The sequence below is a fragment of the Petromyzon marinus genome, chromosome 12, assembly GCF_048934315.1.
Source record: "Petromyzon marinus isolate PM22_M1 ecotype Great Lakes invasive population chromosome 12, UKy_Petmar_22M1.pri1.0, whole genome shotgun sequence".
NCBI classification, from domain to species: Eukaryota; Metazoa; Chordata; class Hyperoartia; order Petromyzontiformes; family Petromyzontidae; genus Petromyzon; species Petromyzon marinus.
In genome coordinates, this window is record NC_133678.1 from 6,906,642 (window position 1) to 6,924,382 (window position 17,741).

Genomic DNA, 17,741 nt, shown 5'->3' on the forward strand with positions numbered 1-17,741 from the left:
AAAATATTTATGAAGTTCACATGAAAAAACTACGTAGTTTTTCATTCAATTGCTGCTTCATGAAACGTGTAACTTGACAGCATGGTGTTTATACAATGCCATCAGCATCGTGCATTGTCAAGTCATCATGAATAAAAACGACTTCTGGTCAGTTTATTTTGCGTGAACTGCAGTTTAATAACTTTTGAGCACTCTTTATTTGTGCTAGAAGTACATAAAGGCGCAATAATAAGATGAGGCAGATGTGAAATACAGTTAGAAGGTTAAGGAAAACTGTTATAGAGATTGCAAAATCATTAAATGTAATATCAAATCGTTAAACAGTTGTACCGTGGCAGCCCTAATATACACTTAATTGCCCAACATACAAACCTAAAAACTATCCTGCATGCTATGAAAGGTATCCCAGTGCAGGCCAAGTTAAACAAAATATATATTCCCCGTAATATTTCGTAGTGGCAGCATCCTGTAGTAAGCGACACAGGCATCGGCTATACTTGAAGGAACGGTATACTGTTTTTATCGATTTGCAGCTCCTTCAACTTTGCGGTAAGATTACGCCATGGAAGATGGGACAAGATATCTACAGCCGATGGCCAACACATGGACAAATGTCTTATTTGTGATGTGGTTTTCCGGTCTTTGGTGTTTTTCTCTCTCTCCTATTACGTATTCATTTGTATTTTTACATTGCATTACCATGTTGCCAAGGCAATGTGTAATTGGTGGTCATGAACATGGAGTGATTAGGGGTGAATCACACTATTTAAACTGTTTCATTGTTAATTGCTCGTTATGGATTGCAATTTTATTTGGTTTAATTGCTGGACTTTACAGTATTTGTAAACACCAAGAGCTGGTAAACCTATGGCATGTCACCCCTAGTACAATTATTTTGTGGCATTGTATTCGACTGAACACTTCCAGACTATCGGTAGATTGCTTTTCATTGCACTAACACTTGGTTATTCTCCAGGATTTTCACTATCCATTTACAAGTGTGTGTTTGTGTGTAAATATGATATATTATCCATTTTGTAGTTTGAAATCAGTGTAATGCCATGTCCCTTTCTTCTTCTTTAACTCATTGCACATACAGTCATTTTGAATAACATATTAACTTACATAATTCTTTTACATGATGTCAGCATCACAAAAAAGTGATCTAGAACAAAAGACCAAGTCGATTGCACGACATTTGATATACTTAATTTTGTCAATGTCCTTTTCCTCACTTGAATTACTTTCATACAGGGGAGGGCAATCGTCAATGTGCTCGCTCTGTGTTGTCGAGATCATGTGCAGAGTTTGCCACTACATGCGTTTAACATAATTCCTGTCTTTTTCTGCAGCGACCTCACGCAATAGTGAGTGTCTGCACGTGTCTGTGTTTTGTGACTCATCACAGTAACCCTATTTTCTGGCTGGTGTTTGAAAAAAACAACAACTAACTTTCACCCGTGACCTATTCGTTCTGCAAAAAACACACATCTCTTTTATATTCTTGGTTCTTTCGGTAAAGTCACGTAGAAGGGAAACAATAAAATAATAAAAATATAAAACAATAACATTCTCACGACGTTTCGACTGCAACACAAAGTGGCGTTTTTTTAAATGTTAGCACCACAGAGAGCGATTTGACAGTTATTCAGGTGGATGAGTCCATCTATGTTCGGAAAAGAGGAGGGGGGAGACGAAAATAATGGATGCGGTCTGAAAGCCACCGTAAGCGTGAACAATCAATTAAGACCCGAAATGGTTTATCAAATCCTTCCAATGATTGCTAAGCGAGAATCCATCTTTTTAGAGACAATTTCAACCGAGAAGATTGATTCTGGCTTAGCAATCATTGGAAGGATTTGATTATCCATTTCGGGTCTTAATTGATTGTTCACACTTACGGTGCCTTTCAGACCGCATCCATTATTTTCGTCTCCCCCCCCCTCTTTTCCGAACATAGATGGACTCGTCCACCTGAATAACTGCCAAATCGCTCTCCGTGGTGCTAACGTTAAAAAAACAGACACGTTTTTTCAAATTTTCTTGCTGTGGTTTTCACACCTGATGATGATTGCTTGTGTTGCAGTCGAAATGTCGTGATATTTTTATTGTCTTATATTTTTATTATTTCATTGTTTCCCTTTTACGTGACTTTACCGAAAGAACCAAGAATATGAATCCCTGCAGTCACGAAAGCTTTAAATCAAAACACATTGTTTTGTTTTTAAGAGGTAAATGCTGGTGGCTTTCAGAATATCTGCCTAAATAAGCAAGGCGATGCAATTTACAGTAGTTCAATAAAAAAAAAGATACCTTTGTAACTAGCATTGCATAAAATCATTGAGGATTTCTACAGAATTTGTTATTTGTGCTGTATAGCTTTCCGATGTGTTTTCTCAGATCGTATCAAGTGTTAGCTTGGCATCCGACGTTTCGCTCCATGTGCTGGGAGCTTCTTCGGGAAATGAATTGGGCCACTCACTGTAATCGTGGGAGAAAGTTAGTCGCTCCGTTAAGCTCCTGAAAAAGATCCCAGGATGGGGAGCGAATCGTCGAACACCATGCCAAAAAATATGCTGTACAATCTGACAAAGCATTGGAGCTATCGTTAAGCATGACTTAAGCATGTTTTTACGATCATCGCAAGCTTTTAAACATTTCACAAAATTTATTTTACACACATTTTAATTAGCTTTCAGTGCAGATATTCGTTCGCAAAAAAAATATTATGAATGGAATTTTTGACTACTTTGAAGTGTACATATTTTTTTTTATTCCAGAAACATATCTTGAATGTAAATACATCTTTGTATATTTAACGGAGGGAATGGAAGGGGGAGTCGTAAGCATTCACTGAGAACTCGTTCATGTCAGTGGAGGTCATCACAGCTTCAAGTCGGCTCCCAGCGAAGATGAGGAGCCTGCATTGCTGCAGAAGCCTTTATCCAAGGGGCATTTGTGTGACTGCCATAATACCATGCACGTGACTTGGGAATCATCAGCCACACTGACTACTGCCCACATTGCGCTTAAGTGAACCTCTACATGTGTGACGTGAAGAATTAATGGCTTCCGTGGCAGCTAAATTCTAGAAGTTGTGTGTGCCGTGTGCTCTTCGTGGTGTGACTCCATAACATTTTTTTTTCACCGATTTTTTTTTTAACCCCTTAATATCTTGTTTTCTCCATTTCATTACAGTTTTCTTTCCTTTTCAATGTCTTGTTTTATTTCTTCCATTTTTCTCTTTCATTTTTTCCCCCTCACTTGTCTTCTTTATTCTTTCCTCTTGGTTGCGATTCTGCGTGCGTGCGGTGTGCGGGGGTGGCTTGAAGCAGGCACAGATGAGGCAGCAAACGGTGCGAGAAACGCTCAGAAAGCAAGCGAAGATGGAAGCCGAGCTGGAGAAACAAAAGCAGATCTCGCAAAACTATGCTCAGGAAAAAGCACAGGCTGAGGCCGAGGCTGACAAACTGCGCCGGCAGATGCACCGAGAGACCCAGAACCGCCTCTCCTACACGGAGACGGTGACGCTGCAAAAACTGTCCATTGAGCGCCAGCTGATGGAGCTCAAGAGGCAGACGGAGCAGGAAATCGATCGGCAGACAACGATCGTTCAGGACGTTCTCTTGCAGCAGAAGCAAACCGAGCTGGAAGTGCAGAGACTCAGGCAGGAGCTCAAGAAGTTGTCTCTGCAGAAAGAGGCCTTCGAGAAAGAGGTCATGCGCCTTAGGATGGCTGCGGAAGATGCAGCGCTTCAGAAGCTGCGCACCGAAAAGGAAACCAAAAAAATGAAGGACCTGGCTGAGGAGGAAGCCTGTAGGAGGCACAATGCTGAGCAAGAACTGAGAGCGAAGGCCATAGCAGAGCAAGAAGCGGCTCGACAAACACAGTTTGCCCTGCATGAACTCGAAAAAGTGCGCAGGGAAGTTGAAGAGGCTCAAAAACACCATGACATGGCTGAGACCAAGGCTAGAGAACAAGGGGAATTGGCTAAAGTGGCTGTCCAGCACAAACAAGAAGCTGAAATAAAATTGAAGCGTTCATCATTTCACGAGGAGCTCGAGGAAGGTGGCTTGCTAATGGAACAGCAGAAAATCATGAAGTCGCTGATAACCGAAGTGGAACGGTGCAAAAAGTTGGCCGAGGAGGCAGAAGTTTGTCGTGATGCAGCCGAGAGGGAGCTGGAAAAGTGGAGGCAGAGGACCGATGAGGCGCTTCACTTTAAAGTCCTGGCAGAGGAAACGGCTAAAAAGAGAGCTCATGCACAGGAGGAGGCCGAGCGCCAGAAATCACTCGCTCAGCACGAGGCGAAGGAATGCGCCAAGTCGGAGGAGGCGGCTCTCCGGCAGAAGCGGCACGCCGAAGACGAACTGGAGAAAATGAGAAAATTGGCCGTGGAAACCGCAAACGAGAAACGTTTGGCGGAGATGGAACTTACGCGTTTGCGTACGTGCATGGAAGAAAATGCTCAGCACGTTGTGCTCCTGGAAGAGGAGGTAACGCGCGCCAGGGCTCACGCGTCTGAAGCAGTGCGTCAGAAAAGAATCCTCGAGGAAGAGCTCTCTAAAGTCAAAGCGCAGCTCCAGGAGCTCATTAAACTCAAGCTGCGTAACGAGAACGATCAAAAGAGATGGTCAGAACAGGAATTTAGTAGGATACAGAAGGCCCTTGAGGAAGAAGCGTCCGCAAAGCTGAGGGACATGGAACAGGAGACTGCACAACTGAGAGCTCTGGCTGAGCAAGCAATGCAACAGAGCCTCCAAGCAGAGGCAGCCTTGGCTCAGCAGAGGGAAGATGCAAAGCAAATGTTCAAAGATAAGTTGGCTGCCATTCAGGAGGCATGCAGACTCAAGGAAGAATCGGAGCTGGCGCTCAAGGAAAAAGAGCAGGAGGCGGAGAGGCTGAAGGTTTTGGCCGAAGAGGAGGCATACCAGAGGCAGTTGGTTGAAGAAAAGGCGGCCCGAGAAAAGAAGGCAATAGAAGAAGAGAAGGAGCAAATGCGACTGCAGTCTGAGGACGAGATAAGGAAACAGCAGGTCATCGTTCAAGAAACATGTTTCCAGCGAACCTTAATACAAGAAGAAATCCAGCTGCTAAAAAATAAGGTGGATGATACTCTTCAGGAAAGGGTTAATTTGGAAGGACAGCTCCTGCAGCTGAAGGTATTGGCTGATGAAACTGCACGGCTGAAGGAACAGGCTGAGTTGGAGGCGCAACAGCAGAGACAGTTTGCCCTGCAGGAGGCCCGGAAGAAACAAGAAGCCGAAGATCACGTCCAGCGTTTGATGAAGGCTGAACGAGACGCGGCACAGCAGTGTCGGTGCGTGCTTGACGAGCTTGAAAATCTCAGGCAAAGGGAGCGTGAGGCACTGATTCTGAAAGAGCAGTCTGAGCAGGAAGCGGTCAGACAGATCGCGTTGGCAAAAGAAGCCGCTCAAACGCAAATAGAGGCGGAAACACAGGCCAGTTTGGCGCTGCTGGAAATTAAGTGCGCGGAAAGTGAAAAATTGGCTTCTGAGGAAAAAGAGAAAATTCTGCGGATTGAAGAGGAGGCCAGCAGAGCCAAGAGGATTGCTATGGAGGCAGACCTCGCGAGGAAGCGGGCAGAGATGGAAGTGCTTCTCTTTCAACAGCAGGCTGAAGAAGCACAGCGCCTGAAAGCTCAGGCTGAAGACTCAGCCGTGCATACTGCTCAGGCTCAGGAGGAGGCAGAACGGCGTCGAAAGGAGGCAGAGGAGAACGCGAGCAGATGTGCGGATGCTGAGGCCGAGGCCCTGCGGCAAAAGGCACTCGCGGAAGTTGAGATTGAACGACAAAGACGCATTGCCCAAGAGACGGACAACCAAAGGGCCTCGACTGAACTGGAGTTGAAAGAGCTACGCTCCCTGTTGGGTAAGACCAAATGTCAAAAGAAGGATCTAGAAGAAGAGCTTATCTCTCAGAAGGCTGAAGTAGCAGAGGCCGTGCATCAGAAGAGCATTGTGGAAGAAGAGCTGGCAGATCTTAAAGCTCGGATGCATAAGGTGCTTGAAATGCACAACAACGATGAGCAAATGAAGAACCTTCATGGAAAAGCCGAAGAAGAGAAAAGTGTGCTACTTCTAGAAGAAGAAGAAAAGTTGAGGGTGGCCACGATGGAGGCAGAGCATCTCCGTGCAGAGGCGGAGGAATCCGCCAGGCTGCAAAGGAAATCTGAGCAAGAATTGCAAAATCAGAGAGAGCTTACGGGGAGGATGGAGGAGGAGAAGCTCCAGGCCATTCTGGAAGCACTGCGGCTCCAGCACGAGACGGAGGCGGTGCAGAGACAGCAAGAGAATGCGGAAGAAAATCTCAAAGCGTTGGCCGAAGACAAAGAGCGCTACCAGCAGCTGCTGGTGTCCGAGTCGGAGCTCTTCAAGAAGACGCTAAACGAAGAGCACCGGCGTCAGGAAGCGCTGCTGGAGGAGGCGGATCGCCTCCGCCGACTCGTGGAGCAGCTCACCCTGGAGCGCTCGCAGGCACAGGAAGCAGCGGCAAATGCCAAAGCGCAGTTTGACAAAGGACCGACGTTGGTCACGGATGCTGGGCAGCAGACAGACCTCCACAAGCAAATGAAAAACATTGGCACCGACACCGTTTTTCTTTCGGATAAGGAATGCTCACGTGTGCATTGGCAAGACGGTGAAGCCAAAACAACATCGAGCACCGATGAGCGTCGTAGGGACAGCATTCCGCACGTGTCTGTGGGGGAGAGTGTGAAGGGAGGCGGCGAAGAAGTCATTTCGGGAGGCGGCAAAACACAGCTTCATCCCCGCGTAATGGTTGACGCTGAGAAAATAATTCACCAAGCGGAGGTCGATCAGGGACAGATAGCAAGCGCGTGCCATGATTTTGAATCTGGCAGCAAGATATGTCTAGAAATTGCAGTCCAGACCGAGCCAGTAGATTTTAGTTCAGAAAATAAAAATGGGCACCAAACAAAGCCAACACTGCTTGCTGAAAGAGATGAGTTAAGTGATGAAGGCACTGTTGGTCAACCTTTATCAGTAGATGGGTCTTTTTCGAAAGAGTCTGAGATTAGTGCGAGCAATGCGGTAACATTGCCTACGGATGAGCAGCATATTTTGTCTCAGTGCGTGCAAGATGAACCACTAAGAAAAGAAGGACCATTTAATATTGAGGTTTCGGCGAACAAAGCACGTGGTCTTTTCATTATCGAAGAGATGTCTATGGATGTAACATCTGGCTTAGATGAGGTTTCAGTGCTCAAAGGGGAAGAACATCTTGGCAGAAGTGAGAATTCAACAGTGGCTCTTGAGCAGGGAGAAATCCATCATGCGTTGGAAATCGGAGGTACTACTTTAACATCTGACCAACAGGGTGCAGATGTTGGGCACATTGCAGTTGTAGATGGCAAACCATCAAATGTAGAAATAACTGGTGGAAGACAAGAAGATCAATGTGATGCCAGACTAGAGGCAACGGATACCCGTCCAGAAAGTGGAGTGGTTGTAAAAGAAGAAAGCAAACCACCCGATGAAATTATTAGCTTGAGTGATCATCTGAAGGCTGGCGATAAAGCAGGTTTAGAGACGGAAGGAGCTGGACCTGTATATGAAACTGAAAAATTGTCCATAGACAAATCTCGTGAAACTGTAGTACAACAAGAATCCCATAATGACTACAGGGGAATACTGCCCACATATGTTGGTGCTGCTACGTTAGTCGGTGAACAACCGTTGGAAATGACGGTCACCGAGGGTGGTAGTGCTCGTGATTCACAATCAGAAATTGCGGGTACTCGCTATGATCAGGGGCCTGTCGTTGATGCCAGTGTTCAGCAAATGGGACCTTCCGATTCAACAGCAACCACATTCGGGGCTCAATCTGAAGTCGATGCAAAGACGCACCCAAGTATCGTAAAACTGGCGGTGGTTGCCGAAAGGACGACACTTCGAATAACAGAGCGTACGCAAGGTGGTCAGACGGAGCCCATCGCAGACACCAAATTTACAGAGGTATTGGTGTGGTCATCTTTGACATTCAGTAGACGTGTGGTCTGCAGTCGTATGAATACGGTGAATATTCTAGATTTCAAGCTTTCGTGACTGCAAGGATCCATACTCTTTGGTTCTATTCGGTAAAGTCACGTGACTTTACCGAATAGAACCAAAGAGTACCGTGAACATTCTCGTCACACAGAAGGTATATTTCACTGGTGAAAAAGTCAGGGTCGTTTTGCATTTTTTCATGCTTTGCCATTTTATTACATTTGATTAGTGTCTTTTTGACATGATTCTGAAAGCCACCAAGCCCTCCCTCTATGCATGCATTGCTTCTGATCTTGTATTTGTGCGTTTTGTGTTTCGTCTGTTTGATTTTAAAACACACCAAGCTCCACCTATTGTTTTGTCTTTCACAATGGAAGCAGGGACAATGCGCTTACATATTGACAAACGTTAGCCATGCCGTTTTACATATATAACTATTACACACCTCAAGAGCAAAAGTTAACACTTTCACACCTGGTACTGTTTTAAACATGTCATCGTTGCGTGTGCCTATACCTTATTCTTTTTTTTACCACCAATCATTGCCTTTATTTTTTGAGGGGTTATTTGCCTCATGACATCCGTTCTTATCGCTGTGAAAGTGAGCGTGTTTGCCTGACTACTTTTAAATCAAGTTTTTGTCTTCTATGAGAATAGGCAGATTACTTTTCTATAATATTCTGTTTATTTAAATATGTATTCTACACAATGCTTACAAGCATATGCCTGGATAAACATCACAAGCCATTCATTCCTAAGTAGTTCACGTTATGGCCCCATGATGAACGATTGTAGGGTTTAAAATGGAACAACTCCTAACTATTGATCAAGAGTTACAGTATTGAAAATGTTTTAGTTACTTTGCATGATTTTGGAAATGATGCAAAACTCCAGTCTTGCATCAAAGTAGCAAGAGATGAATAATGCTTTTAGGACATGATTCTATGAATCATTGTGCCAATGAATGTTCATTCCAGGCATTCATTACTAGATTATTCAACTGGTGGTGGAGGAAAATGGGCTTGCTGATAATTGCTTTTTTGTGCAAAGGATGCATCTCATGATGCATCCTGCCCTGGGCTGAAAGCTGCACTGCCTCTGCAAATCCTCTTGCCCTGTTGCCACCCCTTCAAGATGATGCACCGTGCCAAAATTCAACTCTGATCGTCACTTTAATTCTATTGTAGAAAACACAACTTTCAGAAGCAGCCCTGCAACGTCACACTGTACAGCAAAACAGGCTGCAGGAGGAGCAGAGGAATCGGCAGCAGCGTGAATTCTTACTTTTGCAGCAACAGCAGCAGCAACAACAGCAGCAACAAGTGGCGGCAGAGATGTCACCTGAAAGGGGTGGAGGAAGACGGGAGACGATACAGGTCCTCGACGGGAGCCCTCTTCAGCAGCCGAAGATGTACCAAGTAGAAATGAAACAGCACGCCTTCGGAAGGGAGCCCGATGTTTTGTTTGCCAACGTTGATCAGCCGAGCTCGCCGACCAAAACGAGACGGAGGTTGTCCAGTGGCCGCGATGTGTCGAGGAGCAAGCAGGCAAGCAGCGTGCACGAGCAAGCTCTTTTGGCTGACAACATCGCAATCAAGTCGGCCGCCGAAATGGAAATAATGAGCTTGAAGTTGAACGCGGAGGAAGAGCTGAGGAGGCAGAGGCGTTTCGCCAGCGACGTCCAGCGGCAGAAAGACCAGGCCGAGCAAGAGGCGCAGTACTTGCGCGTCCAGGTGGATAAACTGACAAACCAGAAGGATGGGGTGGAGGTGGAACTGGAGAAAATGCGAGCGTGTTGCAAGCAAACAGAGCGCAGGAAGCAAGTGGCGGAAGAGCAGCTGGGTCTGTTGCAGAGAGAGATGCAGGATGGTCACTTGATCCGGCATCAGCTGGAAGAGGAGCTGAAGCATAGGGAGAAGGAGCTGCAGGACAGCATGGGCCAGAAGCAGAGAGCCGAGGAAGAGGTAGCCCGGAGGACGTGGACGGAGGAAAGGCTGAGCATGCAGTGCAAGCTGTCCGAGCAGGAGCTGCAGCGCCAGAAGGCGTTGGTGGAAGAAAAGTTCCGCCAGCGCGAGACAGCGGAAATAGAGGCCAAGCGCCAGCTAGCCGTAGCAAGGGAGGCTCTCCAAAAGGAGGCGGTTAGGCACATGGACATGGTGACGAAGGAAAGGCAATTGCTGCTGGACATTGAGAGTTACGTCCGAGCTAAGGAGAAAGATGAGAAAAGCATGGCAGTGCTTAAGCAGCGGATTGACGAACTTTCCAGGTCGAAGAATATGTCCGAGCAGGAGCTCGGCCTGTTGAGAAATCAAATCCACATGGTGCAGCTGGATAAGGCGAAAGCGGAAAAGCGCATAGTGGCACAAGAGGAGCAGATCACGCTGCTCACACAGAAGCTGCGCAAGGCGGAAGAGCTCACACAAGAGAAATTGAGGGCGGAAAATGAGTACCTTAGAAAGATTACGAATCTTGAGCAGGAGCTCTTAAGCAGCAAGCGATCGGCCGAAAGTCTGCATGGTAACTTGAATGAATTGAAGAGGGAGTATGACCATCAGCTGCAGAAGCTGAGAGAGCAGTCGAAGCAGGAAATTTTAATGCGGGAGTCCGCAACCAAGATTTCCATGGAAAGGAAGGAGATGCAGCTGAAACAGAAGCTGGATGAGCTGGCCAAAGAGCGATCTGTGCTGGATGAGAAGGTGGTGCAGATGAAGAGCTACTCAGAGCAGATACAGAAGAGCAAGTGCGAGGCGGAGAAGGAGGCGAGGGACTTGAAGGCGAAAGTGGATCTGGCGGACCGCGAGAAGTCAAAGCTGGAGCAGGAGATCGTGAAACAGAAGGCCTACCTCGAGGAGCTGAAGAACCAGAAGGGCAGAATGGAGAAGGAGATGCAAATGAAGCAGGCGTCCGAGCGAGACGCCATTAGAAAACAGAGGGAGTACGAGTCGGAAGTGGTGAAGCTGAAGCAGACGGTGGTGGATACGGAGCGCAAGCGTCAGCTGTCGGAGCAGAGAATGCAGCAGCCGGGCGTCAGCAGCAAGCAGGAGCGAGAGATGGAGCAGAAGCTGATGCAGGAAATGGAGAAGCTGAGGGGACTGGAGCAGAAGCAGGAGGAGCAGCGGCGATCGCGCGACTTGCTCGAGATGCAGAAAAGTAGCGCCGAAGCGGAGGCCGAGCGGCAGAAGAGGCTCGCTGCCGAGGAGAAGATGAAGCAAGAGGCTCTCAAAACGCAGCTTGACTTGATGCGCAGGAAGCTGGAGATGTCCGACGTGGAGAAGAAGAGAATCGTGGATGAGCTTGAGCACTTAAAAAAAATGGCAGAGGTATCATCATGCCCATCGCACTGGCAGTTTCGCCTAAGTCGCGCATAGGGTGTCTCAGAATAATTATGACATTTTTTAATAATTGGCATGTAATTTAGTAACATGGGATTGTTTTTCGACAGTGTGTTACTGTATCAGTAGAGGATATATTTTTAATATAGTGGGATTATTCCTATGTTCATAACATTTGTGGGACAGATAATGTCTGATAATTTAGCAATTATTCTAAAGAATATATGCAATTATTAATCATGCAAAATGCACTCTTACCACAATTACGTGGAAGTAATTGCCAACTTATTTGAGAAAGGTAATGCGTTTTAATGTATTAATATTATTGGTAGCCCACATTCATTTACACAATCCCAATTTAGAAAAAAAAGGCAAACATGTACAGGTCTGAATGTATTCCCTTTCAAAACTTTTCTGTCCTATCAACTTTTTTTTCCGGGAAACATTGGTGGTGGTGGTGGTAAAAAAAGGAAAAAATATCTGTGTTTGTGCACAACCCTTGCAGGATGCATGAACCAAAGATTTGTGTCCCAAGGCTACTAACAGTTTTGCCACATCATAATTACTTCCTACCGTGGGCGCGGCACTTGTGTGACAAGCACGATGCAATTCAAACGTGTTAATAATGTCCTTGGCTAAGCCAGTTTTTCACTTCCCCAGCTATCTTATACCCCACTGTTTTATTACAAATTAACCACACTTGTTCAAAAAGAAAAGAAAGCAAACAAGCTGGACAAATGGGTCTTACGAATGTGGCAAAAAAGTAACGTGTGCGTTAAAAATACTGACTTTTTGTAATTTTCTGTCTTGGTGGTGGGTGCTTAATTTTGTATCATACCTCGCAGTTTTAACGACGCAGGATATAACAGTATTCTATACACATGCAGTTTTGTTATATCCCCTGAAGGTTTTATTTTTTGTAGTTATTTTCTGCTTGGTGGCTGTAGCTTTTCTGGAAAATCCATGCCTTCCGCTGGAATTATTTTACTATTTATATATTCTATTTCCTCATTCTGGTTTCTCAACAAAACACTTTATTCTGTATTTGGTAAGCTTACGATCCATTATTTGTTTTCAAAACCCTGACTTTTCTCCTTTTACCTTCTGTCATTCTGAATACAAAGGACCTCTACCTGTTATTGTAGATTTCTATATATTTAAAATGTCATAATATACAAAAAACATGGAGTGTAGTCATGTAAGCCCTTATGTGTAAAGCAATATATTTTATGCATGCTCTCTTTAACATGATGAATCCCATGGCTTCTTTCAGTTGTATTATATGTAGTGCATATAATCACTTTCATCTATATTTATTTGCATGTTCGTAAAGTACAGCTAACCATATTTGATTATACCGTTCTTAGAATTTTAAAGGTAATATACTAAAATATGCAGTCTATTTAAATATCATGTATTGCAATAGACATGCAAATGTTGGGCCAATGTTGGTTGACATTGGACCAACGTTGGCCCAGTGTCAACCAGCATTGACCTAACGTTGCATGTTATTGGGATGCTATGCAATAATATTTTTTTAAATCACGCTTTTAAGCTAAACTAAAGTAGCATGTAATTATTGTCTTAAAAATATTAATGTTTTCTAGATTCCCCTCATATACATATTTCAGAAACACTACTGCTCCCTATTTACAATATGCATGCTTGATCAAAGCCACAGAGCTTGCCTGCTGGGAAAGAGCCATGGGTAAAAAGCATTTTGAAACCTTGGCCTGACAAAAATATGTCTTGCCAATTTTTTTTCCCCGCAGAGGACTAAATTAGACGAGTCGCAAATATCTCACGAGTCTCAGGTGCTGCACAAGAAAATTGAGGAAGAAGCCTTTAAGCACAAGACTGAGAGGGAGACGCTCTTAATGAAGCAGAAGCTTCTCGACGAGGAAAAAGGAAAGCTGGAACAGATGTACGAGGAGGAGCTCAACAAGGCCAAGGCCTTGCTGATGGCCGAGACACGGCAGAGAAGGCAGCAGGAGGAAGAGAACAGGAATCTGCGTGCGCAAATTGAGGAGGGCATGAGAAGGCAGAGGAAGAGTGAGACGGAAATACAGCAGAAGCAGAAGGAGCTGATGGAGATGGAGAAGAAAAAGTCTGACGAGGAGAAGCGCAGATGGGAAGGGGAGAACCGACTGTTGCAGCAGAGACTCCGGGACTTGGAGCACCAGCAGCGGGTTTTGGAGGAGCAGAAGAAATTGGACATGCAGCGTCTAGAAAAAGAGAGGAAGCTCGAGCTTGAAAAGTTAGAGCAGAACAAAAAACGGGAGATGGAGGCTCTGCAGAAGCTGACCATGAAGACCGACAAGGTCGCCGAGAGCAATGTCACTATAACTAGGTCAGGTATCACTCAAACAGAAAGCAACAACAGCAGTCGCCAAACAAGCGAGCAGCAACAAAGCGCTGGCGAGAAATACAGCCAGGTTGCAGCGACGCTCCTTGGCGCCTCGGGCAAAACTGTAATACAGACATACACCGAATACCAAATGGAAATTGCTCTTAAGAAACCATTTTTAACCATTCCGTCCGGTGTGTTGGCAGGAAAAACCCTTTCAATTTGGGAGATCCTTAATTCCAGTATTATTTCAGAAGGAAAGAGGAGGGAGCTAAAGGCATCCTACAAGAAAGGTGTCACAACCGTGGAGACAATTATCATCATAATCATAGAAATTATTGAGGGCAAGGGTCCGAAGATTGACAGGAAAAAGCTAATCGGCGTCCAAGGAGTGAGACGCCCAGTTAGCCTGGAGGCACTGATTAACGCGGGATTGCTAAGCGAGGCAAAAGCTTCTCAGGTCTTGCAGGGGACGGTGACCCTCAAGGAAATATCGCAGTCTCTGAAATCCCAATTACAGAGCGGCGGTGGAATTGCTGGGATCCTTGTTGAGTCCACGAATGAAAAGGTGGGCATTTACAGTGCAATGAAGCGAGGGATTATAAGCCCGACCACTGCCTTAGAATTGCTCGAGGCTCAGGCTGCCACTGGCTACATATTAGACCCGGCTAACAATGGCATGCTGACGGTAGATGAGGCCTTCAGGAAGGGGTTGGTTGGCTCTGAATTTCGCGAAAAGCTGCTCACTGCTGAGAAAATGGCAACAGGCTTTACTGATATGCTCACGGGGAAAATGCTGACACTGCAGAGGGTATTACAGAAAAGACCCGATTTGAAGGTTATGGCTGTTAATTTGTTGGAGGTACAGGCGGCTACAGGTGGTATAATTGAGCCACAGGCAAGCATTCGCCTACCTCTGAAAATGGCTTATGAGCACAATGTCATAGACACGGATATGTTCCGGACTTTGTCAGGCGTTGGCGAGCAAGTCAAAGGTTTTCATGACCCAGACACGGATGACAAAATCAGTTACAAAGACCTGTTGGGCAAATGTGTGTGCGATTCAGAATTTGGTTTCTCCCTGCTTCCGGTGAAAGAAAAGGAAAAGGACAGGAGGCCCTCGTCCAAATCATCTTTACGGACCCGTAAGATCATTATCATAGATCCCGATACAAAGAGAGAAATGACTGTGTATGAGGCATACCGAAAAGGTTTCATTGATGTGCACACATATTTTAAGCTCACAGAACAAGAAGGTGAGTGGAAGGAAACTGTAACAATAATGCCAGACGGCAGTGTCTCCACTCTTTTGATGGACAGCAGATCCGGAAAAGAGTTCAACGTTGATGATGCACTTGCGAAAGGCGTATTAACCGAGGCTAGCTTTAAACAGTACAAGGAAGGATCTATTTCCGTCTCAGAATTGGCCGGTATGCTGAGTGCAAGCACGCCTATGCATGAAGTCCAACCATCATCTCCAAGATCACCACAAACTGGCGGTAGTGCTGTGTTTGTGGAATCTGGCAGCTTGTGTTCATTCAGTGACCCCACAGAGGAAACCACGCCAGTCGCAGGAATTTTGGATCTTCACGAAAAGGAAAACATTACCATCAAAGAAGCAATGAAGAGACATTTAGTCGATGGATCAACGGGTCAAAAGCTATTTGAGGCTCAGGCATGCACTGGGGGAATCATAGATCCAGCAACAGGTCAGAGATATTCCCTTGATAAAGCAGTTGAAAAGAATCTTATTGATAAAATAATGAAAGAAAGGCTTCAACTCGCTGAGAAGGCGTTCAAAGGATTTGAAGATTCCCGTAATAAAACAGTAATTTCCACAGCGCAGGCTATGAAAAAAGGTTCCTTGTATACTGAGGCAGGGCAGAGATATCTTGAGGTGCAGTACTTAACAGGAGGCCTCATTGAACCTGGTATAAAAGGCCGAGTGCCAATTGATGAAGCTCTTCGGAAGGGCACAATTAGCGAGGTAATGGTCAAGAAATTGCGCAATGTGAACACTTACGCAAAATACATGATTTGCCCGAAAACAAAAGCAAAAATATCCTACAAGGAGGCGATGGACCGTTCCAAGATAGACGCCCCGACTGGCTTAAGGTTCCTCGAAGCTTCTACGCTGACCAGCTTGGGAGTGTCGGCCCAGCAGGCCATTGCTGTGTCTGGTGGGTCTAGCTCGAGCTTTGGAAGCGCTTTTTTCTTTGGCTCAAGTTCAAGTTCTGTTGACAGTGGTGGCCATGGCACAGGGTTTAGCACTCATACATTTTCTGGTCAGACTGGTTTTAGTTCAGGTCAGAGGGTTGCGACTTCTCCTACGATGCTTTCTAACGAGTCCGATCATTTTTTAGGGGTGGGCTCCGTGTCTGAGAGTTCTAAATTGCTCTCGGACACGGAGGCTCCCGAAATGATGATGCACGTTACCGAGTCAGATTCCAGCCGATCCCTCCACCCTTCCTGCGATGGTGCTTCACACAAAGTAAAGGCGACAGACAGCAGTGCCAACTTGTCTAATTCAGCTGGAACATATCGATCCCCTCCTTTGTCTAGCGATGCCATTTCCCATGGACACGTCGATGGGTCCATGCTTGGGAATACACCTGAGCAATTAATAGAGTATCACCATGGACACGATTACCTTACCCATCCTGAAAAACATAATGCGGAAGTTAAAGATCATGAAAATGTAACTTACTATATTTTGAAAAAGTCACCACCAGGGTCTCCAAATAAGATGTCCGATACTGATTTTGGCAGTTCGAAAATAAATGTCACATCAGTAGTTTATTCTTCTGGAAGTTTGGCTGATTATATGGCACAGCCAACCAAAGCAAATGTCATCACCACAATCACAGACGTAGTAAACATCCTTGGTGTAGAAAGTTTATCATATGAAAATGTAAGTGGCTCCAAAACTACATCTCCATCAACACAGAATTTAAAGTGTGTTTATTCTGACGAAGGCCTAGGCATTAAGGCTTCAAACCATCATGAAGATGAACTATGTGCTCCTCTCGACATCTGCGAAAGTGAATTGTACAACCAAGAAGGGAAAAATGTCACCGGAACCCCCCAGAAAATTGAGGATGTTCCACAAAGTGAAAAAGGACCTTATTTTGAACACGACAAAGGGGAGAAGCCTTCAATGTCTGAGAACAGCTTCTACAATTTCTCCTGGGCACAACGGTGGCAGAAGGAGCAAGGCTGCTTGGTGCCACAGAATGACCTGGTAGAGTGCCCTCGCAATGGGGTTGCTGTGTACTTTGGGCTGGACAAGACACTGCTAGGGGACAGCGATGATGATGACCTCTCCTGTGATAACAGCCCGAAAGCTCAAGCATCTTGCAGTGTGGTGCGTAGCACTCAAAGCTGCCTATGTTATCGGTTTAATAATCACTTTGTGATACTTTGCGCATTATTATGTATTCATTAACAAACAAAGGGAAAAACATTATTTGAGGTATGTGCCCTGTAAATGTGTAGCATCCAATCTAATTTTATAAATGTATATTAGCAATAACTATGTGCATGGAAGCAACGCATTCAGTTACAGTCCTTCATTTGAATATTTGTGTAAAATTTTACTTTTATTTCTCTCCTGGAAATACACTTGGTTTGGGTGCTTCTATGCAATATCTTCTGTTTTTCCTTGCTGTGGTTTCACTTTCAAGGTCATCTCCATCCCTGCTGTCCCTCTCTAGCCACTAAGCTTTGTGCAGTGTTTTTTTAAAATTAAAACCAGTGCTCAACATATGTGTGGAGTACAATGTTGAAACAAACCTGTGTGTGTGTACTTGTATCACTTAAAGAGCCAAACCTATTGTGCGAACATATCTTGGCATTCAGCTCCTAAAGCAAAGCTAGCCGCAACTTTCACTTTTAATCTCAACGTTGGGGCTATCCAGTGTCTAGTGTCAGCGTTGTATTGGATGTTTTTAATTGGGTGTAATTGTGAACAACAGACACATCACACATTAGTACTTCTAATCGGCATGATCATTGGTGTACTGCATCTCAACG

General features: G+C 45.2%; 1 protein-coding gene across 30 annotated transcripts in view; it reads left to right on the forward strand.

Moving 5' to 3' along the window:
* LOC116941622 (dystonin-like) overlaps positions 1–17,741 on the forward strand; it is a 263,899-nt gene that overhangs the window by 161,762 nt on the left and 84,396 nt on the right. For 23 of the 30 annotated variants that reach the window (XM_076066562.1, XM_076066563.1, XM_076066566.1 and 20 more), the window contains 3 exons: positions 1,353–1,367; positions 3,333–7,997; positions 13,135–17,073. The exons of 1 other annotated variant lie outside the window; for it this stretch is intronic. In XM_076066562.1, coding sequence (XP_075922677.1) covers positions 1,353–1,367; positions 3,333–7,997; positions 13,135–17,073 — 8,619 coding nt within the window. Of the gene's footprint in view, positions 1–1,352; positions 1,368–3,332; positions 7,998–9,217; positions 11,351–13,134; positions 17,074–17,741 lie in introns of all 30 variants that reach the window. 6 more of the 30 variants (XM_076066559.1, XM_076066549.1, XM_076066550.1 and 3 more) reach the window with 6 other exon arrangements.